Here is a 27,323-nt window from a genome sequence, read left to right as displayed (position 1 = left end):
TACAAAATAAAAGGAAGATACTGAAGGGTATTTTGTTGAAGACATATTTCCTCAGCCCATCTTCTATTCCTATGAGCACAAAGATTGCATAATACTAATAGCTGAGTTTGCATAATACTAATAGCTGTCTAGCACACATAAAAACCACACTGACAGTCACCATCACTACAAACTACAAGAACAAAACCTAGACTTTTCTATTACAAAGACAGGCAAAGCTGGAACGTTCTTTAGCCCTTTCGAATCAAACGGTTGAAGTTTTAGAATTCCATCATAAAAAATCTTGAATGGCTTAAAAAAACCCTTATGTCAATAAATAGCAGGATAGTATTGTGAATACTTTATCTTCTAAATGGCCATTGGGACACTTCACCTAAGTCTTTTGTCAAATTTACATCAAGGATATCTTCAGTGGATACTCAGGTGGATATTAGTCAGCGTTAGACAGGAAAAGACAGACTGATTTATACAGAATGGCTCACCAGGTGTTTCCCTATAAACTTCTAGAATTCATTGTCCATTAAACACAGTGATGGGCAGAAAGTCTTAATTGATTAGCTCGTACCCAGAAAAAAATCTGTTTTTTCACTTAGTACCATTTGCTTTATTTCTGTAAGTCATTATCAATTAGAGGAACAAATGGCACTATTTTTTTAACCTGTTCAAAAACCCTCTAAGATTCCAGATTAATCCACTTGTGTTTTCCACGGTATTTACTACCCCCAAGCAGATCTGATTTTCATTGTAAAAAAAATACTAGGACTTGAAAAATATGTGCTGATTTGCCTGGGTGCTAAAAGCATCACCAATAATTTTGATTAATGTGTCCTGACATGGAATGTATTAGGCATATAATATTCTTCTTGCTTAAAGGCTAATTAGGATTCAAGTCAGCATGATACCTACTTTTGAGGATTGCAGCAATAACATTTGTTGTAATAAGAACCTCTAGGCAGCCAGTTTTGGTTATGATTGATATATAAAATTATTGAGGGGAAAAAAGAATGAGAAATTAAGAGTCTGCCCCCCACCACTTATTTCCCTTAAGAATAAAATTTGAGCATGAATTAAAACATCTTGAGGCTCTGTTGAAAATGAACTACAATAGCAGATTTACTTAAAATCTTAAAATCCAGAAAACATACCTTTCTGCTTTTGTTTCTTATGAGGATTACATCATGAAGGACATTGCTGAAGGTTTCATATGGCTGCTAGAAATCTCCGATTTCGGGTTGTAGTGGCTTTCCTAATTGGACCCTAAATTCTTCAACTTCTCAGATAGACTTAGTGTAAGCAGGAAATAATTATAGCAACAACAATACAATTCTGTCCTTTTAACTACTATTGCTTCCTTTTCCTCTTTCAGGGACTCGCTTTTTATCATATATTACTTCCAACACATTTCCAGTGCTACTTTTAAAGAGTGATTTGATGTTTAAGGAAAGAGCTAAGCATGCCTGCTGTAGAATCTAGGACACACATTTGTGTTATAGTACCTCTTTCACTCCTAAGAAGGCCAAAGTCAATAGTTCTGCCACCTGTCAGACTTGGTCTTCATTGTATCAAGGAAGTTATGGTATGATGCAGTATAAAACAACATTGTCTTGGAAGCCAGGGCAGAAAAAAAAATCTGTGAAGAAAGATAACTCTAAGAATTTGGTTGCTACTTGATTTTTTTTTTTTTTTTGGTGGTACTAAGGTTTGAATTCAGGACTTCACATTTGGTAGGCAGATGCTCCTCTGCTGAGCCATACCTCTAGCTCTTTTTGGTCCACCCTGGGGTTGAACTCAGGGCCTGGGGCCTGGTCTTTGAGCTTTTTTGCTCAAGGCTAACACTCTACCACTTTGAGTTATAGCTCCACTTCTTGTTTTTAGGGGGTTAAATTGAAGAATCTCCCAGACTTTCTTGCCCAGGCTGGCTTTGAACTACAATCCTCAAATCTCGGCCTCCTGAGTAGCTAGGATTACGGGCCTGAGTCACCAGCACCTAGCTGCCTCCAGTTCTTTATGATGGTTTTTTTTTTTTTTTTTTGGCCAGTCCTGGGGCTTGGACTCAGGGCCTGAGCACTGTCCCTGGCTTCTTCCCACTCAAGGCTAGCACTCTGCCACTTGAGCCACAGTACCACTTCTGGCCATTTTCTGTATATGTGGTGCTGGGGAATTGAACCCAGGGCCTCATGTATATGAGGCAAGCACTCTTGCCACTAGGCCATATCCCCAGCCCATGATGGTTACTTTTAAGAAAGGGCTTCGCTTTTTTCAGGGACAGGAAATTGGAAAGGCACGATGTCATGTTGTAAGAAAAACTGGGTAAGCATCCTGCTCTTAAAGGTAACATTCACCCATTACTGCAAAGGGGTACTCCCAATTTATATAAATTAAAACATACCATTGAAGTGGCTATGTTTTACATAACATTTATAATTATGCCCATGAAGAAAAGCCCGTTATTCAACTGGTGCAGAACCAGTGTTTCCAATATTCTGAGCTTCCCAAAGGAAGTAAAAATAGCCAGAATAAAGATGGCATTGACTATATGTGTGGGATTTTTAATAGTTGTATCCATATTCATTTAATTCTCCACACAACGCTTTGTGTTATGATTAGTGATGACTTTGAATTGAGAAAACTCGTGAGAAATTGAATTGGTGAGAAAACTGAAACAGAACAACTAATGGAACTTGTTTCAAATCATGCCATGATTTAGAGGTAAAATCAGGGCTGTTCCTGGTGGATACTGCTTAATTATTAGGATAACATGGCCATAAAAAGAGGTAAGCAATGTCCTTACATGCTTTTCAAGCTAAGTGTAGAGAATTTAAAAGCTGGGAACTCAGAATCCTACACCTTTGTGTGATATCAGACAAACCCATTGCAGTAACTTTTTACCCATTAAAAAATATTTGAAGACTTGGTCATAAACTTAATTGTCTGCGCTCCAATCGTATTCTAGAAGATCAGTTTCTACATGGTACATTGTCCATAATTTAATTTTCCCAGTTGCACATTTTGACACGACAGGAACCATGAAGGCCTGAAAGAGGACCTGCAAATACCTTCCACATGACGGGCAGACTTTCAGATGTTTGCGCAGGGGGAAGCTCAGGAGGAGTTTGAAAGCTCTGCCTATTCTTGGGGACTTTTATTATGTATGCTGGCTATATTAGCACTTCTCCCTGAGACCTTGAAGCGAAAGATAGATGAGGCTGCTGTCTGTATTTAGAGACTTTGCTCACTTCCTGAGGACTGTGGGAGGCATGTGGCCACTCATTACGTTTCCACCCATACCCCAGAGAGTGACAGGTGGTGAATCCAAGCCTCCCTGGTATGTCATGGCTGCTTTCCTCAACGTCTTAGAAAATAATGGATGGCATGTTCATGCTCTTTGTAGTAGGCACTAGATAAGGAGGAGAGGAATGGCAACAGGAAGTATTTCCAAGGCATAAGTAAACACATGTCTCAGATTCGAATGACTAATGTTCCAGGTCCCGTACCAGTCTACAGCCACACATAATGGTTGTTTTTTAATCCTGCCACTTGCTAACCTGTGAATCAGGGCTGTACTATGTTTGCTACCTAAGAGAAGGAAGGTACATTAAAGGAATAAAGAAGACCCAAAGCTAATGAATCTTTCTATATATTACCAGTCCCGGGACTTGAACTCTGGGCCTGGACTCGGTCCCTGAGCTTCTTTAGCTCAAAGCTAGCACTCTACCACTTGAGCCACAGTGCCATTTCCTGCTTTTTTGATTAGTTTATTGGAGATAAGAGTCTTATAGACTTTCCTGCCCAGGCTGACTTCCAACTGTGATCTCAGATTTCAGCCTCCTGAGTAGTTAGGAATACAGACATCAGCCACCGGTGCCCAGCAAAATTATAAAAAATTTAAGTCTACATTTATAATCGTGAATATTCAGTGGATATTAATGCTTCACTGGTAATATTTTCTTCAGTTGTCTCCTTTTCAATCTAATTTATTTACACCCAACATTACATTTTAAAGAATTCTTCTGTCTCAATTGAATTAGAGAAGACAAAGCATAAGAACCAAAAATTAGAACTTGTGATTTAAATCAAATACTGGGTTGCTATCCAACAGTACTTGAGCATTATATAGAAAGATATGTCTAGTGGGTGATGAGTTTTTTGTGAATAGCTGCAGAAAAACAAAGAAAATATCAGAGACACATGACCTTAACCAAGTCTGTCTAGCAGTTTCCTAGGGCTATAGGAACGCAAGCATTTACTGGAGGTGGCAAATCACCTCAATTGGAGCCTCAATTGGAGAACGTTTAAGGGTCGGAGGTGTGGCTCAGTTGGTAAAGTGCCAATGAATGAGCAAAGGACTTCAGGCACCAAGTTCAAGTCCCAGTCTCAGAACAAAAACAGAAAAGAAAAGCAAGAAAGTTCAAAACTTTTAGACTACTCCACAGAGGATTAAGAAATTGTCAAGGGATGTTTGCCATGGTGGAATTATAACATGAAAATAAGATGGTGATAACAAATTTCAGGAGTCAATATCTTATTTACTTTGCTCTGAGAAAATGGCTGTCTTCATTTTCAGGTGCTCTCTCTCAGTGCCTAAAACTCAGAAGGAACCACCAGATTTCAGAGCCCAAGGCACCCACGAGCTGCGTGTACACAATGTGCGTACATGCAGCGTGACAGTGTGTGTAATGCAGCGTGTAGCGGCACAGCCCTGCTAATGAGAGAACTGGCAAGGATTCCACTCTGGCTCTTTCCCAAGCCCTTCCTTTCAAATGCCCTCTTGCTGATTTAAAATGCCACCGAGTTCTTTTTAATTAACATTGAATGTCACTTTCTTTCATCCATCTACAAATTTATGATCATCTAGTCGTTTATTAAAAAAACCAGTCATTTTTAATATGTGGAAGTTACAATGGAATGAGCATAAATTAACCGTACCACATGAAATCGTATATTAATTTATGATGTTATTCTTGGTAAACAGCAAAGAAGAAATGACTTTGACCCTGTAGTAAACTGAGTAGACTTTTTGTGAACAATAAAGTAAAAGGACCTATTTAAACTTTTTTTTGATATGAATCTAGAAACATCAAATAAAAAGCCAGTACCAAAATTTCTGAGTGTCAACTTAAAAAAGTGTCTATGTGTATTAATCATACCAAAGATAGTCATAAAATTTGATGTATGATACCATATAATATCTGGAACTCAATAATTTAATAATACTTTGATTTTAAAACCATGACTTTTCATAAAATAGCATGTAGAACCCTTACACTTCAAGTAACAGCTTTAATTTGATTAATTTTAGGTTGGACTAATGCCCACTGGAGAATGATTTTAAGCTTTATTAGAATTATGTTACCTTACCAAATAGTTGAATATGTAAAGTTTTTTATGTTTACATATGTTTATTTAAAAAACAAGGGACTGATATTAAAGGAATAATTACAACTAGGGCACTTGGATCTTAAGTCTTGTCGATTGCAAAGTAAGAAAAATCTTTAGTTAAGAAAGATTCGTAATATTTCAAGTAGCTTAGAAACATTTAAAACAATGTTTTAATCTGTGCTTTGAAAAATTTTTTTTCAGAAGATGAATAGAAAGTTTAGGAGGACATTGTATGTATAGGGTCAAATTAGTAATATGATTAATACTTTTGGAAATAGAATTACAAACATTTTTGTGGGAATCAAATGTTTGATTAATGTTTGATTAATAGGACAGTGACCTGATAGGGTCTGAGGGATAAAATAAAAAAAAAAATTGAAGGTAAGGAGACATTCCAGACTTCAACAACGTTTGCATGGTTTCTTTTAAGGGGCATTTATAGACATGTACTTAAGGAGTACAATAGGTTAAATGATAGAAACTGTGTGGTCCAGTTGGCAAGAGCAAACTTAAAGCACTTGTGCTCCATATTAACTACGTTTCATACGTTTAGAGAGCTGAGGGCTTTTCACCGATCGGCATCATCCTTCTACTTTTCTTTCCCCCCTCCTCCCCATTTGCTAACTCTCCTAATGACAGCTCTGTGAAATCAAGACTGTGAGCGCAGTATTTACCTTTATTCCCGGAAGTCCAGGGAGCCCAGGAAGGCCTGGTTCGCCCTACATAGGAAAATCACATAGCATTATAGAATGATAGTCACTCAGTCACAGTATCTGGGGAAAAAACACGGAGAAAGAAAAATGCTCCTCGCTGAATGCTTTCTGCATGTATAAATATATACAGACGATCTAAATGATTCAAGGAAGGGGATAAGGTTGTGCTCAGGCAACTCTTGATTCAGGGATTGGTTGGCCATCTGGCACATTTCCTTCAATTCTCTGTCCATTAGTCTTTCATCAGAAGCAAGGAGGAGGCATGAAAGGAGAAGGAGCGTGTGCATTTTAGCGCTCCTTTGGTAAATGACTGGTTGGAGCTATTTGCTGAAATGAGAGTTATGTATGAAGTTTAAAAATGCATCTGACTACTCCAGAACTCTCTCTCACCTCAGACAATTAAGAGTTGGCTGTAGGAACAGAGGGTCATGTTTTCTAAAAAAAATCCACCAATATGCACTAACATTATTGCTTACTTAGGAGTAAGATTTCCTTTCCATTCCTGAATGATGAGACGATAAATAAATGGTTAAGATTATACTTAACTCCAGCCTACATTTCTGACAATTGTTGCATTGGGTCAGCCCTGCTTAGCAGCTTACGCCTAATGGTACTATGCAGCTGTTCCTGAATACAGGTTTGAGATTAAGTGGTACATATTGCACGAACACCCTGGAGTCGGGCTAAACCCTCACTTTCACGGAATTGTCTACATTATTTTAAACACAAAGGAGGTTATATTGCTTAGAAAATCTCCTGCATTCCACTAAAGGAGCAAAAAGAAATTACAGGAAAAAAATCTGTCCTGGGATTGGAGACATTTCTGCTTCTTTTTATTTATTTAATTTTTTGTGGAAATAACATTTGAAGATTAAAAATCGTATCATTTCCTAATGGTCAGTCAGTGGGGATGACTGCCAGCCTGAAAGACATGGAAATAGCGATAAAATGGAGAAGGGGGTGTGTTTCAAGGCTCAGTAGGCTTTAATATAAGGAAAATCACTATAAATATCCAGATTTTCTCACCACCAATGCTATTACTTTCAAATTATGAAGAGCCATACTTTTCACTGGCATCAGCACATCATGATTTCAGATATTATTTATTCAATTGTGTGATTATATAAAGGAAGAAAAAGCAATGACTTGCTTGATGATTGCTGTTAAAGGTACTTCAGGAATGCAAAAGAAAAACTATCTGTTCCCGAACTGTATAGGAATGCTTGCATTAGAAATAAGACAAGATTAAGCTAGGGAGAAAGGTTTTTAGGAAATTGCTTCTTATTCCATTCAAAAACTATTTGTCCAAGTATATTAAACTTTATACAATCAGAACATTCTACATCTGATTCTCTTCTTTTGTTCCCTTTTACCCTCTAACCAATGCAGCTAAGACAGTCCAGTAGAAAGGTCTTGCACACATATTTCACTGCAAGTTCTTTTACTTTAAGTAAAAGGTTAAAAACAGAACTGTGAAATTGAATATACAACTTATAAAACTTGGCATTGTTTTTAGAAAAAAGTCCTCCAGCCTCATTTTGGAGACATTGAATCACTAGTGGACATACACAGGCCACATTAATTTCCAATGAGAAATCTCATCATTCCTTTTCCTCCCACCAATTAAAATGATCATGTGATTAAGGAAAGAGATTTTTACATATACATGTATACACGAACATATAGCCATGCTTTCTAACAGTGAGAAAGCTATATAAGACACTGGAGTTAAATTTTTTTTGTCTTATTCACTATATAACCTGGGCTGATCTGGAACCTGGAACTCATTATTCTCTTGCCTCTGTCTCCTATGTGCTGGTATTATAGGCATGCACAACCAGCTATCATGTAGATTAAATACTTACAGATGTCTTTAGCATTTACCTTTTTACTATATCATATTTGTATACATGTATGCATATGTAATAGGTCTTTTTAGTGAAAAATACTTCAGAAATTTATATTCTACTCGACTTTTTAAAATAAATTTGACCTTCATAAATTTGTATTTTATTCATATACTACCTGACATAGTGAAAGATTCTAACATATTTAATGTTACCCTTGGTGGAATAACTCAATGTTTATAGGAACCCATTTCCTACACCATTCTCTATATCATGAAAGCTTATCTTCCAACTATGAGATTTTTTTTTTCAGTTAACTTATTTAAGAAAAAACATTTATCCATCTTGTCTAAGCCTTGACTAAGGAGCTTAGTCTTGTGCACGCACAAGTGTGCACGCACACTAGCCAGCCAGATCTAGGTCACCATTAAGAATTGGCCTGTTATTCTAGTCACAGAATACTTGATCAAGGAATACAGTATGCTTTTCATTTTGTTGTTTCTTTCCTTTCCCCTCCCCATTCTCCACTGCGAGACTCTACCCATCAGGACATCATGTTCCATTGTTTTGCATGGTTACAGTGCCCTGGCCTTCCAGAGGGGAACTTTACTTCGGATAGGTTATGATATCTTACATCTTTAAAATTAAAATGCATGATTAATCAATCATTATTAATTTTTGTGTGTGCCACACAAAAACTCGGCCTGGGCATGTTCCTTAGCTTTTCTGCTCAAGGCTGGTGTTCTACCATTGGAGCCACAGCACCATTTCCATTTTCATTTTTTTTGATAAATAATTACAAATAAGCATCTCACAGACTTTCCTGCCTGGGCTGGCTTCAAATCACAATCCTCAGGTTTCAGCCTCCTGAGTATCAAGGATTACAGGCATGAGCCATTAATGCTTGGCTTATAACACATAACTATAAAGAAGGGGGTAACCAGGAAAGAAATACACAATGAAACCCGGTATCTATTTTATAAATCTATGCACTCACTCTGCATGCCTTTATCTACACTCCAAATCACATGTCAATCGCACTACTGTGGAATCTATAAGAGAACAAATTCAATCAAAGGATTCCTATATTATGGATATTATCCTAGACATCAAACTTCAAAGCTCATCCCTGGCTTGTGCTATGTGGAGGTACTGAATACTTTTTTGGGAATGCCTCTTTGGGCTGTTGAAGCCCAGGGAGCTGTTGTGCAATGGTGAGGAACATATGGCCAACGCCCTTGAGGACAGCCCTGCGTCCAGTTCATTCAGTTCAGTGGGTCATTTTCTCATTTAAGCAAACAGCTTGCTGTTGTTTATTTAAATCCATCTTGGCTAAGTACTGCCAAATCTCAATATTAAAGGAAGTCCCATAACTGTGGGAAGACAATATTGTGTCCAAGGGTAGAATCTGGCCTAAGTATTAATGAGAATGATGTTGTTTATCTTAAGGCACATTTTAGCCTAGGAGGGCTTGTAGGTTTGTAAATGAATCCATCCCTACTTTCAATGGCACTTAAAACTGACATGTAGTGAGACACAATGGGAATCCAATGTTTCTTTGTATAAGCAGAAACTGCCAGAATCCACCTAAATTGCACTTCTAAATAACGATCTAAGGCAGAATTTTGTTAAACCATTTAAGACTCAGTTCTCTTGATCTATCAGCCTCAGCCTCCTAAGCACTAGGATTATAGGCATGCACCAACATAACTGGTTTTTAGCCAGATAGATCTTTTAGTAGATCACAAATTTGGAAAGTAACTTAAATATAGCTTTTATGAGGCAAGCACTCTTGCCACTAGGCCATATTCCCAGCCCTGAATATAGCTTTTAATTTTTAAAGACTAAGGCCTGCCCCCCACCCAAAGATCATCTGCGATTAAGACCTTTTTCTAAAAAACAATTAGAAGACCTCATAGGTATTAACTAAGCAAATGAATATAAATAAGAAACTAAATATAATACAATAAATATTATAATAATAAATATAAATAAGCAAAGAAGGAAGTATGTAAAAATCACTCCAATGCTAGACATTTAAAACAAAGCTATCTTCAGACACAGAAAACTCATAAATTTAGGTTCCAAACTACTACAATGGGACTTAACCTATATGTGCAAGTGAGGTAAATTCCATCTGTCTATTCCTATTTGTCTATAACCCAGCCACTGCTGGACAAAGGCAGAGCCATGATCGTAAGTGATTTAACTTAATGCAGAATCCATATTTCCTTGTTAGCTACAATCCATCTGTTTTCTGAAGTCTGAGTGTACTGGGCACCAATAGCCACATACTCAGACAACAAACCACTAACATTTGCTTCCTGTCTTAGTCTCAGATGAGAAAAGGAACTAAGCACATTCACTGCCAGTCCTCTAAGATATGACCAAAGTGAAGCATAAATGATAGACACATTTGATGTCTGTGTAGATTGGTTAAATTGCTATGGCTGGTATCTCTAATTCATGTTTAGTTCATTATCATTCATTTTATGCAATATAACATGACACAGGTAGAGTCATATAAAATGATCAGAAGATAGGTATCTGAAGTTAAAAAAAAGCACTGTCTGTGCATCATCATCTACTGAGACAGCATAGTAATATTAATTTCTTTTCATGAAAGAAGCATGCAGATTACATTTAAGCATACAAATTAGGCTGTTGGCATTCCCACAACTCATCTTGGTTAGTCTCAAACAGCTGAGTATATGTCAACTTTAGTTCCTAAAGCATGGACAGAGTTTGCTTTCCTATTTTGCTATGGGTCAGCATCAAGACCTTTTAAAATGCAAAACCACTAGTAATAGTAACTATGCAAAGCAGGGAGACTATAGCAGTAAGCAAGACTCATTTTCATGTGCCCAGTGGGCCTTAGGTATTAAGTGGGTTCTTTGATGCAGTACCAAGAACACACCGGATCCGAGGCATTACCTTCTGCCCTGGACGGCCAGACTCCCCTGGTTCTCCCTGGCAAAAGAAAACCAAAGATGAGAAAGGTAACTGCGTGAGAGTTTTTCATCCTACTCCCACCCTGGGATCTCTGGGGAGTTCCACAGAGATGGCCCAGCCTCTCTCTAAATGCACTTTATTCACCTTATTCTTTTCACTCTGCATCTCACTAGACAGGCCGATTTATTGCTGTGACTATACCTCATGTGAAAATCCATATTTTTCATGAAGTCCACAAGATAGGAGAGCACTTTGAGCCACAGCTCCACGTCCCATTTTCTGGTGGTTAATTGGAGGCAAGAGGCTCATGGACTTTCCTCCCCGGATGGCTTTGAACTGTGGTCCTCCGATCTAAGCCTCCTGAGTAGCTAGGATTACAAGGCATGAGCCACCAGCACCCGGATTTTTTAAAAAATAAGCTTCATTAGTTTTCTAGATACACCTATTTGGGTTTGGCAGGCAACTATCAGAAAAAAGGAAAAGCACTATAACTTCCAGTGCTGGCAAAGGGAAGAGACCCACAAAATCAAAACTATGACTTCCATGGTAGAAGCACAAGTTGCTGTTACCTTAATTCCTGCAGCAGATGATCCAGGGTCACCCTACAAAGAAACCCCAGAGAGATTATGTTTCAAGTTATGAGACTAGAAAACATCCACAAACACTCAGAGGGATTTCACCAAAATGGATGCTTTAAGGGACCCTGTGACCAGTGGGCCTTAGCTAGGCTCTGTAAATGACCTTGTACCAATATGTCAGCTGTGAAAACGGCAACGATTTGAAAGATAACATTGCAGTTCTTCAAACCAAGGGATTTACTTTGAATGTAAAATACGCAAGGCTGTATTCCTGAATAGATCTAGGTGAACATAAATTTCTCCCCTTAACTGAATGTATTCCAAAGCAATACGTGATCATTTAGGGAGTGGGGATTTTCTGTGTTCTCTATTTCTAGAATTGATTCATTGATTACTGGCTACCACTTTCAGGGACTGCTCTGACCCTTGTGGTCTTTGGAAAGTCAGGGTTCAATAGATGAAGTCAAAGGGTTAACGAGGCCAGCTTGGAACAGGCCAGACAGCAGATCTGTTCTTTTCCCCCATGAAGCACTGCCCCAGATATGAACGCAGTCCCTGCAAGGTACAGGATGATGGATGGCTTATGGGTGATAGGGACGCATGTAAATGCTGGGAGAAAGTCTGGAGACAGAATCTGGTCTTTGAAAAGGCACTGTGTTTCACCCAGATTCCATGAAGAATGACTTCATTTCTACAGCAAATTGCTTTCTAAAGCAGCATACAGAGCCAAGGAAAGAATATGGAGGGGCAGTGTGAGCTGCGGCTTACTTCTCAAATGATGCCAGAAAAGGACTAGACTGTTGAGCACCTTCTAGCCCTTTCTATTCCATGAACATGATAGGAGGAGAAAGGTTATTTGAGACTGTTGGGCAAAATAGTGACTGTCACAGGAGGACGGCTCAGCCTGCGGTTTCCTCAGCTTGCCTCATCTGTATAAATGCTCTGTGAGCTTCCGGGTCTGCTTCCTTGTTCTGGAGTGCAGACGCCACTCATCAATCTCCTTTAGAGACAGACAGAGCCTCAGGGCACTTGTCCCCCCTCCCTCATTTCCTCCCATTCCACACTTGAAAGCTTCTTTTTCTATGGGTCCTGGCTTAAATGGCTTTGCCATTGTCAAAGAAAGCTTGACATCTACCCACCTCCCACACGCAACTGACTGCACCACATCGCATCATTTGCTGGCCAGGTCTCCCATAGCTTCCCTTTGTAATCGCACATTTATATTTCCTGCACGCTCTGTGTCTGTCCTAACAGATAGCCAGCCGAATGGGAACTGATTCCTAGATCTATATTGACTTAGTGCCTGGCCATTGTGACTGCTGGCTATGTCCGTGAATGAACAGATCTCAAACAGAATTATTTTAAATAGTCAGCAGTCAAACATCAAAATGAAAGAAAAGTCCTATGGAATGGTTAAAACACAAGAAGGAAATAGTAAATTAGCTTGAGGAAAGACATACATATGTGCATTTCTTTTGACATCTGTAATTGCTATTACCCAAGGAAAAAGTCAAATGCAACTAAATAAAGAAAAAGGACACTAAGTACTGCCTTACTGTAGAACGATACTCCTCTTCCCAATTATTAACATTCAAATGAATTCCAAATGGAGGGAAGAATAAATGTGGCTAATAGCAATACTATTTAGTTTGAAAGTCAGCAACACTAATAAACGAGGTTTGCAATATTTTGCACAGCAAGGCCTTTGAATTCATAGAAGCAATCTCATATTGCAAAATTTCTTCTTTTATCTTATTTGTGCCTCAAATCTCCTGTGAGGTGAGATGACATTACTATTTCCATTTAGTATATATGAGTGAATGGAAGTAACTTGAAGCTAAGTGAATCTGGTGACTCCCCAAATTCTACTTCCAGGTTCTTTCCATTAGAAGAAGAAAAGGATTAAGTGTCTTATTTCCTTTTCATCAACATGGTGCAAAGGTTGTCATAAACTTGTAAATAAAAGGAAGTTGCTTGTATTAACTGGTTATGTTTTGTCAGTATTTTAATGAAAAGTGGTTAGATAATCCACTCTATGAGAATGTAGAACAAATTTCCTTTTTCATAGAGAGGGGTATGGAAAGGAAGGAAGGGACAGTCTCCTGAAAGACTAGTTTACTTATGGAAATCTGAGAGGTTTCATTTGATAGACAACTAAGACACACACACACACACACACACACACACACATATATATACATATATGTATATATGTATACATACAGACAAAAATATATGTGTGTGTATATATATGTGTGTGTGTATGTATTTCTCTCTCTTTTCAAAACAAGTTTTAGAACTGTGAAATCTCCAGGAATTTTTATAATGTTTAAGTGGCAAGGGAACTGCTGGAAGACAGTCATAAGTTAAACATTTTAAAGGATAGTGCTCCAAGTAGTTGAAATAAAACAGTATGTGTTTATAATCGTACTCTCCCTGAAGTGAAAGTGAATACAGGACTAAAGTAGGAAAATGCCCTCCAACTATGTCTTAAATATACTCTTAGCTTCACCAGCCAGTTGGTTTAGAAAAAGAATTTTCATAAGATGTCATAGGAGGGGACATACTATGAAAAGATACCTGAGACACATGAACTGGATTTGCCAATGTTCTATTCAAGCCCACTCCTTAGTTTTGGTCTATGAGTATTTTCAAATACAATATATGACCGAGAATGATATACATGTTAATAAGGCTCATGTGGATATGTAAAAAAAAGGAAGGAGGTGACTTGTTTCTATGCCATTTATTCATTTCGTAGTTTATTGAGCAGGAGTTATATTTAAGGCATGTTGTGGATGGAGGGGAGCTGGGCAGACAACACTGAATGATGAAATTACAAACCTAACCCTTGCCCTGCACTTACAATAAGCATATACTAACACGCACTCCATGCACACCCACATACATACACATATACTACAAAAACTACTGCTTGAGAGCTTACTCTTTCCCTTTAAAAATCTGATAAAGTGACATAAGCAGTCCAGAGTCTGCCCCAGGGAAATGACTTCCAAATCAAGTTTGATTGGATTTAGGAATATATGAAGCTAGAAAATGGGGATGTGAAGTGATGTTTGGAGGAAGAGGGCATACAGCAAGTGTCTAAGCAAGGAATGGCACGTGCTGGGCTAGGGAAGCCAGCACTGATTGTTGTGGGAGCATCCACTGAGACAGACCACTAGGTATAATTTCAAGAAAAGAAGATACTTTGGTTTGATGAATCCAGATGTCATGTGGCTTATAAAAAGGCCCAGAGGTTGCAAATCAAAGATGTCAAGGGTGAAGGCAGTGTGTTCATAGGGATGGAAACGAGGAGATAAAAACAGGAAGAAACAGACAATTCATGCCAACAAAGTGAAGGTGGAGGTCTTGTGTGAGCAGATAAAAATCATGTCATGGTCAGAACATTCGGTGAGGCTGTTCAACTATTCAAACATGTGGAAGTAAATAAGAACTCCATGTCCCCATTTACTGGTGGAATGAGCACTCTGAAGAGCCATAGTAACTACCCATGCTTGAAATGAGTCTTTGGCAGGTTATTCTTAAATCTCTCCAGTGCAGCACAGTTGCTGGCCATAGAAAAAAATCCCAGCCTAGTGAGTTTTACAGTTCCTCAGTATTCCAGATGATCAGTCTGGAAAGGTTCAGATTGCTTTACCATCCAAAGGCACTGAGTTTGGATCAAAAGGAAACAAAAATTAAAAAAAAAAAGCTTATTAAAGTGAATCGCTCAATGACGTAATGTAATACATCAATGGCAGCAAAGAAGCATTTTTTGATTTTACATCTCAAACTCGCTCAGTGATGAATGAGTTTCACATCCTGAACACAAAGGCCACAAAAAAAGTGTTTCCAACATGCTGGAAAGAGATTATATGACAGAAGCAGGAAATGTTTAAAAAACACATCAAAAAATTATATTCCAATTACAGCATTCCTGGGATGAATGCAACAGGTCAGATTACACATTATACACATTACAGATTCCTATTTACAACCCCCTGTTTAGATCCATTGAAAGTTTATAGAAATGATTTCCGTTTTAACTGAGGCATTTCTTGTTCTCAATTTCAGTTGACCAATAAAAATTTTTGATAAAAAAAGAAAACCAATCTTGTTGATTTCAATTTCCATGTGGTAAGAAAATCTCGTATTTATTGAGTTTATGATGTGTGAGTCAGTATGGCAAATGATTTGCATTAATATATAAAATAAGACTAGTACGCCTTTGAGATTTTCATTGGTATTGTCAAAGAAAAAAATTGTAAAATTAAATTTCAAAACATGTGTGATTAAATAAAACAATTATTGGCCTAGGTTCCCCTCCCCAAAATGAAGCTTTAAAAATATATCATCTTCTAAAGCATAAATGCTCTTTATACATCTGCATAGGGATAGTTCAGACTTGATATATATATATATATATGTGTGTGTGTGTATAGATATGTATATATCTATACACACGTATACATCCAAACACACATACATATATATACACACATATATACACCATATATATTATTTTTTAGTTAAAAAATGTTCTTGAAGAAATTGCCCTCTGTAGCAAACATTTCCTTTCTTCTTTTTATGCAGAGGTTAGCCAACTGTGGCCCAATACTGACCATCTGTAAGGCTTAGGAGCCAAAATACTGTTCACATTTTTAAATGGTTCGGAAAAAAATCAAAATAACAATAATATTTCATGACACATGAAAATTACATGAGATCAAAATTTCTCTGTCCGGAAATTATGTTTCCCTGGAACTATGCCACACTTGTTTGTTTACATGTTTTTCTGCTCATGTGTTCACGCTGTAGCCGCAGAACTGAGGGACTGTGACAGAGACCATATGGCCCACAAAACCTAAAATATTTATTTTCTGGTTCTTTAGAGAAAAAGTTGGCTGACTTCTGCTTTTCCATAAAAACAAGAAAAGCCAAGTACAACATGCTGTGGGTTTATATATTTAGGGTTTTCAATTGTGACACTCAGAGGTGCAGGCGATGCTTCGATCTCCAGTGTGTTCTTGATACTGAATTAAACATTTTCATGTCATATTTGATTGCAGCCTAATACTTAAATTTGGCCAAAAAGTACAAGAGATCTGCAGCAGTGCTGCTCAAAGGGAGTGATTTTTGTTTTTTCAGTACTAAGGATTGAATTCAGAGCCTTGTGCTTTGTTAGGCAGTCTCTCTGGTATTTGAACCACATCTCCAGCTCTTTTTGCATTGATTTTTGTCCTTCAGGTTTGGTCTTGCTAGGCTGGGCTGGCGTGAGCTTTGATCTTACTACTTGTACTTCCTCATGAGCCAGGAAAACAGGGGTTGAGATAAATCTTGAAAACTTCTGTCCAGGCTGGTTGTCTGCCTTCCAAGTAGCTGGTACTATGGGCATGAGCCACTGTTTCTGGTTTTACCTTGGATTGATTTTTGTCCCCCAGGGAATGTTTGACAGTGCCTAGAGATGGGTTTTGTTGTCAGTCACCATTCAGGGATGTCACTAGAGACTCATAGGCCATGAATAACTCTAAACACTGGACGGCCCCAGGAACAAAGAAGTATCTGATCCCCAATGTCAAAAGTGGTCATTAAGCAGTCCTGGTTAGCCAGAAACGGAGAATCACTCTAGTTCCTACATCATTCGTCAAATACAAAAGAATTGCTACTTAGTGACATTAATTCATCCCCATTCCCATGCCATATTTCTATTAATATTTATGAGGAGAAAAATAAATTTCTTTTTATGTTGTGGGCCTGTTTCTATGATTAACCATTATCCATCTGCACTATCTGGGATAGTCTCATTCTCAACTGCACATCTAGATGAATAACTCTTTCCTTATCCCTCTTCACTCAGTTTGACTTATATTAAAATCCATCTGACTCTATTTTATGTTCAGTTTCTGAAGAGATTTTTGACCTAATTCTTTTTTATTTGTATATTACTTTTTTCTTTATTGTCAAAGTGAAGTACAGAGGGGTTACAGTTTCATATATAAGGCAGAGAGTACATTTCTTATCCAATTTGTTCTTACATAGTAAAATAGCCTTCCTACATCATAAATGCCGAAGTAGAAATTCAAACAGAAGTTACACTGATAATTTATGAGGGGGTTTGGGTGTGGGACAAGGCAAGAAGCAGGTGTGAAGAAGCAGGAAGCCCCCTGTACTACTATGCTGATCAGAGTTCAAAAGCCAAGGCATGGGGAGACAGAACACAAGAGTTACAAAATACCAGATTTACTGGATTTCAAGGCAGCAAAATTTCAAACCCACATTAAAGGTTGGGGCATGGGTGGCTCATGCCTGTAATCCTACCTACTCAGTAGTCTCAGATCTGAAGATCAGGGTTCAAAGCCAGCCCAAGGAAGACTCTCATATCCAACTAACCACATATACACACACCAAAAAAAGTCTGTGTTTAAGGCTCTTATCAAGTGACATTAACTTATGAACAGACTTAAGTCTCACCTCCATTCTTTGATGTTTTTTCCTAAAACTGAGACATGTAACACTTAAGGAACTCTATTTTCATATCCCTGCATATGAATGGAGCGTCTCAGGGACAAATTAAGTGTTTTTACTCCTTGAAAAGGCGTTTCTGGAAACTAATCACACATTTTCAAAAACTTTTCATAGAGCCCTTTCAAAATACACCAGTATGTAAATAGAATGTGCAACAATCACTTTTTGTTACAAGTTTTCTGATCTTGGGAGAATTATCATATTACCTTGTCATACAGTCATTCAACCTTCGAAAACCTCCCACCCTTTCATGCAGATGAAATAATATCCTTGCCACATTTCATAACACCATACCTTTTCGCCTGCTTCACCTTTGGGGCCATTTTCTCCAGCATCTCCCTGAGCAGAGGGGAAGAATGACACATGTCAAGTATATAGGGGGCATTAAGCAATGCGGCTTAAAAAAATTAAGTTTCCTTCCAAACACATCCATCACAATCTGCTGCTAATGTACCTTCCCTTGATCAGCTGCTAGATACCAATGCAATTAATTTTATGACACTGAACATGGATGAAGCATCTTTTTTTTTTTGCCAGTCCTGGGCCTTGGACTCAGGGCCTGAGCACTGTCCCTGGCTTCTTCCCGCTCAAGGCTAGCACTCTGCCACTTGAGCCACAGCGCCTGGGCCGTTTTCTGTATATGTGGTGCTGGGGAATCGAACCTAGGGCCTCGTGTATCCGAGGCAGGCACTCTTGCCACTAGGCTATATCCCCAGCCCCTGGATGAAGCATCTTAAACCACACCATGAACAAATCCATAATGTGTCTCTTGCAACCACTCATTTCGATATTGAAGCCTCCTTTCTTTTCTCCTCCGTATAAAGACTTTGTCCCAACAGTCCCTCTGTGACTCTTGTTTACCACCTCCGTGTTCTTCTTCATGCCACACTTGTCCACCTAAGCCTCTGCCCTCTCAGTTCTTCCTCCCTCTCCTTTTCTACCAGTAGTGGGGCTTGAACTCAGGCCTTGAGCAATGTCCCTTAGTCTTTTTCTGCTCAAGTTTCATATTCTACCATTTGAGCCACAGGTCCACATCCAACTTTTTGATGGTTAATTGGAGATAGGAATCTCTCAGGCTTTAAAAAAAATTGAGCTGGTTTTGAACTGTGATCCTTAGATCTCAGCCTCCTGAGAAGCTGGGATGAAAAGTGTGAGCCACTGGAACCTAGCTTCTTATTTCCTTTTTATCTGAACAAATCCCTGTTTTCAAACCCATCTCAAGTCTCCAGAGACTCAATATTCATAGTGAAGACTGTGGATTGAACATTTATTTTTGTCGGGGTATGGTTTGAATTTGTGAATTTTATTAGAAAACCTTCTCCCTGTGTCATAGTACAACGAGTTTAGGAACGTAATGCTTGTTATTTTTGAGAATTCTTATGTTTGCGCTTTCACTCACAAAGCAATGCATCTTAGGGCAGAGCTTTTTACTTATTATCCAGGCCTTGACCCCTTCAATTCTGGACTCTTTAATGTAAGCCTCACAGCCTAGTAGAGTAGAAATATGGCATTTGGAGTCAGAAAGACAGAGTCTGAATCTGGTACTCATTGGGCAAAGGAAATTCTCTTTGCTTTACGTTTCTCTTGTGGAATGTCAGGGTAGAAATACATCATGCAATGATAAGAAGTTACAGACTGTGTAGACAACAATTAGAACACCTCAAAGGTGTTCTTGCTGACTATTAGTAGGAACAGTGCATGATGGTACATATATTCCACAGGCTGCAATGCTCCTCTCAGAAGAATTCACTTCATAGCATTGTACAAAGCTTCTTAAAACAGAGAAACTCATTTCTTGGGAGAGACAAGTGGCAGGAGACTTTCACTGTTTTCTTTTCATTTTTCTTCACTGTTTCAAACAAGCGTGAAGGTACCCTGCTCAGTCATTTGTCTGGGGTGATGGATACTGGTCAGTAAGCCATGGTAGCTTATGCTTGTAGTTGTAGTTACTCAGGAGGCTGAGATCTGAGGATTACAGTTCCAAGCCAGCCTGGGCAGGCACATCCATGAGATTCTCTATCTCTAATTAACCAGCAAAAAGATGGAAGTGGAGCTGTGGCTCAAGTAACAGAGTGTTAACTCTGCTCAAGGACAGTGCCCAGACCTAGAGTTCAAGCCCCAGGACTAGCACACAAAAGACTAACATTTGCTTGGCTTATTAGACCAGGTATGAAAGCTCACATCCATAATTCCAGCTGCTCAGGATGCAGAGGTTATGAGGGCCATGGTTTAAGGCCAGCCGGAGAGCCTGGGAGATAGTGAGACTCTTTCTCAGCAAATAAGCTTGGCCTGGTGGCACATGAATATAATCCCAACTACATGGGAAGTGTAGGCCAGCCCAAGGGGGGAAAAAGACCTTATGTAAAAAAATAGCTAAAGCAAAGACAGGCTGGGATATATCTCAAGTACAGAACCTGTCTAGCAAGTGTCATAAGGTCCTAAGTTCAAAACCCAGTGCCACCAATAAAACAAAACAAAACAAAAAACAGAAGAACAAAAGGAAAAAAGTCCTTATTAGGAAAGTTGGCTCAAAGTGGTTGTAAAGTGAAGGGCTCAACAGAGATATCCCTTTATGAAACTGACTTTTATAACTCTATATTTTACTATTCTATTTAAATAAGTTCTCCTTTATCCCTTTTGCTTTACGATGCTGAGAAATACAGTACATGGGAAACTTCTTGCTTGATCCTTAGATGAATATCTTTGTGGAATAAGAGTTATGATATTGCTATGTCAGAAAGATCCAATCATTTTGGGGAGAGCATGATGAGGTAGTATCTCGGTCATTTCTAAATGGGCTAGCAAACTCTCAAACACTATTAAAGTAAGCAACAAGAAACCAGTAAGATAAGTACCACCACATGAACTGAGAGACTAAAAGGAATCAGGATAGGCCTAAAGTAGCGAGGAAGGAGCCTGAGAGCAATGTAACATGCAACATTCTGCTTTTCCTTTTGTTTCTTGTTCTCGTTTTTATGGGAATTCTTTGTGGGGCAACATTAGGTAATTGCTTCAGGTAACATCTGTATCCCTTTAACCCAGTGACACGAGAAGTGGTAGACAGACAAGTAGATGCTTAGGCGAGTATTGGAATGGCATCACTGATTGAGGAGAACTGAGATTTTTTGCTGGCTTAAGGATTTTTGGAAAATTTCAAAAGTTAGACACAGAATGTTTAAGTTTGCTCCATTTTCCTCTGTATCTTTAAACCTTTTAAGGCAAAATCTTGTCTATATCTAAGAATTACACTATTCTTTCACAAATCAACAGTTTGGAAGACACACAAATGAACATGGTCATTGTTCTGCTCCATCTATCTATCCAATCCACTCATCCCATCCATCTATCCATCCATCCACCTAGCTTAGTTTGGGTAACTCTTTGAAGTTAAGAACATAAATACACACAGAATCTTACCTTTTCACCTTGTTCTCCAGGTTCTCCCTGAGCAAAAGAACAGAGATTGGGTGAGCTTAAATTTAAGTTATAAAACACCTCATTAGGAAACATCAAACAAATGAGATACTTGAAGAGGCTAGGTGAACTGTGCTTAGCTTTTTGATTTGGGCTATAGTTTCTATGTGAAAACAAAGAAGTTGAGTTTTCAGACAAACTGGGTATGTATACAAATCTAAAAACGTGTACAGAATTATGAAGATGTTCCACAGGAACTGGTTAGGCCTTGAGGAATAACAGTAAGTGGTAATTCAGTATCTGGAGAGGCTTCCTGAATCTACTTTTTTTTATTCTGTCCAAACTCAAGATCAACAAGGTAAGCTAGCATGTCCTTCCCCAAAGCCTCTTATTAAAAGCATACCCTGATGTACAGATTATTTCAGGGATATGAAATCCTCTAATATGACCATAAACATTCATTCTTTTTTTTTCTTTTTTTTTTTTTTGCCAGTCCTGGGGTTTGAACTCAGGGCCTGAGCACTGTCCCTGGCTTCTTTTTGCTCAAGGCTAGCACTCTACCACTTGAGCCACAGCACCACATCCATCTTTTTCTATATATGTGGTGCTGAGGAATTGAACCTAGGGCTTCATGTATATGAGGCAAGCACTTTACCACTAGGCTATATTCCCAGCCTCTAAATATTCATTCTGGAACTAAGATCCCTCCACTGATCTCATGAACTTGAACTGTTGGTAACCAGTATATTCTCCACCATCTATATTTTAGAAAGTGTTTAAGACCCCCAGCAAGGATACCAGAAAGGTGCAAATGTTCAGTGCATTTAGAAGAAATGCTCTTTGCTCAAAGTAATAGTCAGGAGGCAGATATGATAGTACATGGCTATAATCCCAGTACCCAGGAGATAAAGGCAGGAAGATTACAAGTTTGAGGCCAGCTTGGGATACATAGCAAGAATCGGTTTCAAAAATCAAGGACTGCAGATGTATAGTTCAGTGGTAGAGCTTGCTTTGCAGGTGCAACACTCTGGGTTTGAATGTGAGCACCACAAGAAAAATAGACCAGGAAAGCATGACAACAAAAATTCAAAAGTCCGCTTTGAAAAGTATTTCACTTATAGTTTATTCAGGACAGGACAGAAGGTGGAGAGTAAAAGTTCCATAATGCATCATATGCATTATGATATTTTCTAATGAAAAGCTTGACAGTTGCCATGAAACCAGAATACTTAGTTGGCCTTAGGGCAATTATTGTAGGCTTTAAAAAAAAGCCCATTCTAGAAATCATTCTGGAAACAAAACTCTTCATTCTCTGAAAAGCAACTTGAGTCTCTCAGCCTTCTGCATTTCTGGCCATGTTCACTGCTCAACATCCATCCTGATGGTCCAGTTGCTAGGCAACCTAAGAACAGCATCATGACTATGCATTAAATATTAGCTCCCATCATTTGGCTTCTTAGCATGGAGTAAGAGAGGGAAGGAGAGGGAAAAATGGCTAGAGTTCCAGGAGGAATATTTTCTTTCTTTTCTTGAAGGACAAAGGACAGGTTTATACTGGTTTTTTTTTTTCAGGCCTGTCCTAGGCGCCTGTCAACTGACATGGATGTGTAAAATCAGCTGACAGACATCTGTGGGTGCGAATATGCACCAGCACAGCTGATGGGATTAGACATTCGTTTTCTACTTCAAGGGATGTTCAGTCATCAAAGGACTTGAGATTTGTTTGCCTGTTTGGTTTAAACTAAACTGTCACCAATCTTTTTTATATGTAACAGATTCATTTGCTCTTCAAGAAACATAGAAACTGTGTAACCCTCCTTCTAAAGTCATTACATTTTTTCCCTATTTAGTAATTGTGACTACATCCATTTTAAAATTTTAAACATGCCAGAGCTCTATTCTGCTCTTCATCTGACTAACGGGTTATGCTGTGTGGAGGGTGAAGCTGTCTAAGTCTTGAGGAACAGCTATCCGGGCAGGATGAACCTGATCTAGGGTGAGGCCTAGAATATGTACATTTTAGGCAGAATGGATATAATCCCATATTCACATGCTCATTTAAGAAGTAACATGAGAGAGAGAGAGTGTGAGAGAGAGAGAGTGTTGGTACTGGGGTTTACCTTTAGACTTCACAATCTGCTCATGACTGGCACTCTACCACTTGAGCCATATTTCCAGTCCAGTGTTTTTGCTGGTTAATTGGGAGCTGGGGGGGGGTCTCACAGACTACTCTGCCTGGCTGGTTTCAAACCTCAGTCCTCAGATATCAGTCTCTTTTAAGTAGCTAGGCTTACCATGCATGTGCTGGCAATAGTCACTTTGAGCCAGTCTTAAGATAACATTCTTATATTATTTCATTGTTGCAAAAGAAGTATTGTAGACAATCATGGCCTGTTTCTTTTTTTCTATACTTTTAATACTTAATGAGGATCATAAAAATAATTTATTACTTAGTCACAAAGTTCTCTACTGTAACATATTATTACACTATTGACAAAAATTCCATTCAAGTGAAACCAATGGGATATTAAAACGTTAGATGAGCTTACCATGGCAAGGAAAGCTCTTTGATGAATGGTTCTGCATGGCTCTATTTATACTGACCTTCAGTCCCGGAAGTCCATTCTGTCCTGCTTCTCCAGGCAACCCAGGCTCACCCTCAAAACAAAAAGTAATTACAACTAAGTTAAAACTATCCATCACATGGACAACCAGAGGTGATCATCCAATAATGATCTAGAAGTAGAGAGGGCAAGTGACTATTCATATAAATGCTACATGATCGATGTATGGGCCTAAATTTCATGCTACAGAGTACAGGGTTAATTTTCTATGTGCCAATCATCATTAAGAAAGGTAAAATAACTTACTAGAGAAGATTTTGATACTAGGCCTACTGAAAGCATCACATAAGTATTGTGGAATGAATACAAGGCACTTGATAATAAGACATCTGAAGGAAGGTTTTCACATCAACTCAGAAAAATGGACTGTCATTATATTCCTCTGTTAGCTCTAATCAAGTAAATATTTGCTATCTGAATCTCCAAAAACATACCTTTGAACACTTAGACATAGATGTCACAATAAGTACAAAATAAATGTTTTGATTTCATTTTCCAATTGGATTGCAAAACGAGTTGAAGCTCCCATCTTGAGTCTTTCATAAGGCTTAGGGGAAAAATGGTTATGGCTATTAAGTTGAAAATGGCTCCTTTTTTTTTTTTTTAAGAAAGATGTGCACTAGTCATTTTGAACCTGGATCAGTGATTGTTTTCCAAAGAGAGGGGGAAAAGTCCATTAAAGGACCCAGAAGTGAAAGTTATCTTGTCCCATTATGCTTCTAAGTGGCTCAAAGTCACATCCAACAGAACTTTCCTTTTATTTAAGAAACATCTGTAATACCCTAACTACCACTGCTGGAAAGCTTTCTTCTTTCCACAGAGAGAAGACAAGATGCTTCATAGTTGAGTGTTTTTTTTAAAGAACCTTTGTTATTCTTTTGAAGAGAAGTTTTAGGTTCACTGAAACTTAATTGGTTTGGAAGAAGGTTTTGTAAGTCACCTGAAGAGCAGGAAATGAGTTATTTTTATATTTGTTTTCTCAACTTGGACAACATGTATATAAATAATATTTCTCAAAGGCCAAGGCCCTTATATTTATTAAATAAGGCTAAGAATTCTTTGTATCTATTTGACAGGTAAAGAAATTAAGATGTAGAAAGTTAATCTGTCCAGATTTACACAAATGTAGGCAAGATTTGAACTGCCACAGTCTGGCTTGGTAATAAATTCTAAATGCATTGTTCACTATTGAGTGAATGAAGAAAGAATCTAGACTATATAAAAATCTGAAGCAAGTAGGTGAAATATTTCTAATCTCATTATCAATCAGTTAAACTACCACTTATAAGTAACCTTCTAGAAGAAAGATGTGAATTAAACATAACTCACATAAAGACAATTTATATATAGTTACTAGACACATTAGACCACTGTCTGTCTATTGCAGTACAAATGTTCTTCCTGGGAGCTGGAGGTGTGGCTCAGTTGAGTGCTAGCGGAAGTTCGCTAAATCAGACTGAGTCCTAGTCTGAAACCCCAAAAATGATCTTCCTGGATGATTGCATTATTATATTTTGTTACATTCCTTGTCCTGAATTGTCACAAAGGTCCTAACCATCTGAAAAAAATTCTGCTTCCTATAATAAAGCCACACGAACTGCAACTCCTGCACTATTTTTTGTTGTTGTTAAGATGACAAAATAATTGGCTGAGAATAATGTTGGCCATGCTTGGAAAGCTTGATAAGCCACGTGTACACAACAAAGGCTGAGAACTTGGAAAGAGAATATACCCTGAACCAGGACTATCATTTACCCGCAACCAGAAAAAAGAACCGTTCAGTCTGTGTTCTTGAAACAGCCCATAACAGGATGCACTAATATCATAACTCATGGTTTTAATGCGAATAAGGGATGCTGCCAGGGAACAATACAAACTTTGTTTGGACTTTCAAAGAATAACCATGGTAGCCAGAATTATTTTTCTTTAATGCTTAAGCCCCTTGGAACTGGACAAAATTCATGCTGAGATTTGAAGCAGAAGAGAAATGTTGCTTAGGTATCTGTCTAACATTCTCCTTAATATATGAATAGCGAGGGACAAAGACTTGATCCCTTTTCCTCTTTGATTGCATAATAATTTTATTTGCTCTGTTGTCTTATAATCTATCTATGCTCACAGAGTTCCAGGCAACTGTAAGCATAGTATGTACCGTGATGTTTAGATTTTTAAAAAATCTTTATATAGCTTTGTGAATAGTTTGATTACCCTCTCAAAGTCAGATGTGATGAATTAGTTTCCCATGTCTAACACTCAGGTTTTCAATTTTTACTATTAAACACAGAAGAAAATAAACACCTCAGGATATATAATCACATTTCCCTGCAAGATTCTTTAATGATGAAAACTTCAAGATTGTTTTATAGTCCCAGGAAACATTTTATGGCATTGTTTCTAAGTTGCTTTCTGAAAGAGTTTGACATTTTATTTGCTTTTATAGTCATCTGTTTAGTGTTACTTTTTCACTCTCTTCATCAGCTTTGAATATCACCGTTTAAATTTTAGGTGGCTATTTTAATAAGCACAAATAAGAAATTTCTGTTGTTAAATTTTCTGTTTCCCACTTTCAAGTTAAATATTTTCTCATCTGTTTCTAATTTAAATAGGTGGTTACAAAACATTAGGCTGAATAGCGAGGACGAAAACAAGGGGAAAAATGGCTTAGAGCATCTTAATTCCAATAAGTTGCATCAAGGCAAATATGCATAAAGTTAGATTAGGGAGGGCTGGGAATGTGGCTTAGTGGTAGAGTGCTTGCCTAGCATGCATGAAGCCCTGGGTTCAATTCCTCAGTATCACATAAACATAAAAAGCGGGAAGTGGCACTGTGGCTTAAGTGGTGGAGTGCTAGCCTTGAGCAAAAGGTGCTCAGGGATAGTGCCCAGGCCCTGAGTTCAAGCCCCAGGACTTGCCAAAAAAAAAGTTAGATTAGGGATCTATAGGACATTTTATCTTTGCTCAAAGCGAGTTTGTCAAGTTTGTGTGACAGGAATACTCAAGATGAAATACTCTACAATTCAAAGGACCAATATCAAGCAGCTATGGGCATCTGTGAGACTTTAATTCACTCACCTAACAGCAAAAATATCCATAGGACAACACGAATAGCTAGGACTGGATTGTAAAAGGTGGAGAACAAATTCTGAGCAGGCATGTCCCCTTGACCCTGCGAACTCCACACTTCAAGAGAAGGTTGATACCCCAAGATGGATAAAGGAAGCTTAGGTGAAGGGCATTGCTTGTTTGTATCCAATGGAAATACGATGCACCATTTCCTTTCAGAATAAA

General features: G+C 38.2%; 1 protein-coding gene across 1 annotated transcript in view; it reads right to left on the bottom strand.

Moving 5' to 3' along the window:
- Col25a1 (collagen type XXV alpha 1 chain) overlaps positions 1-27,323 on the bottom strand; it is a 400,930-nt gene that overhangs the window by 45,593 nt on the left and 328,014 nt on the right. The window contains exons 13-18 of the mRNA XM_048333577.1: positions 24,016-24,069; positions 21,415-21,441; positions 18,292-18,336; positions 11,461-11,493; positions 10,874-10,909; positions 6,054-6,098 (exon numbers count right to left, since the gene is read on the bottom strand). Coding sequence (XP_048189534.1) covers positions 6,054-6,098; positions 10,874-10,909; positions 11,461-11,493; positions 18,292-18,336; positions 21,415-21,441; positions 24,016-24,069 — 240 coding nt within the window. The remainder of the gene's footprint in view (positions 1-6,053; positions 6,099-10,873; positions 10,910-11,460; positions 11,494-18,291; positions 18,337-21,414; positions 21,442-24,015; positions 24,070-27,323) is intronic.

The sequence above is a fragment of the Perognathus longimembris genome, chromosome 24 (assembly GCF_023159225.1).
Source record: "Perognathus longimembris pacificus isolate PPM17 chromosome 24, ASM2315922v1, whole genome shotgun sequence".
NCBI classification, from domain to species: domain Eukaryota; kingdom Metazoa; phylum Chordata; class Mammalia; order Rodentia; family Heteromyidae; genus Perognathus; species Perognathus longimembris.
This window is presented reverse-complemented; position numbering and strand designations above follow the sequence as displayed.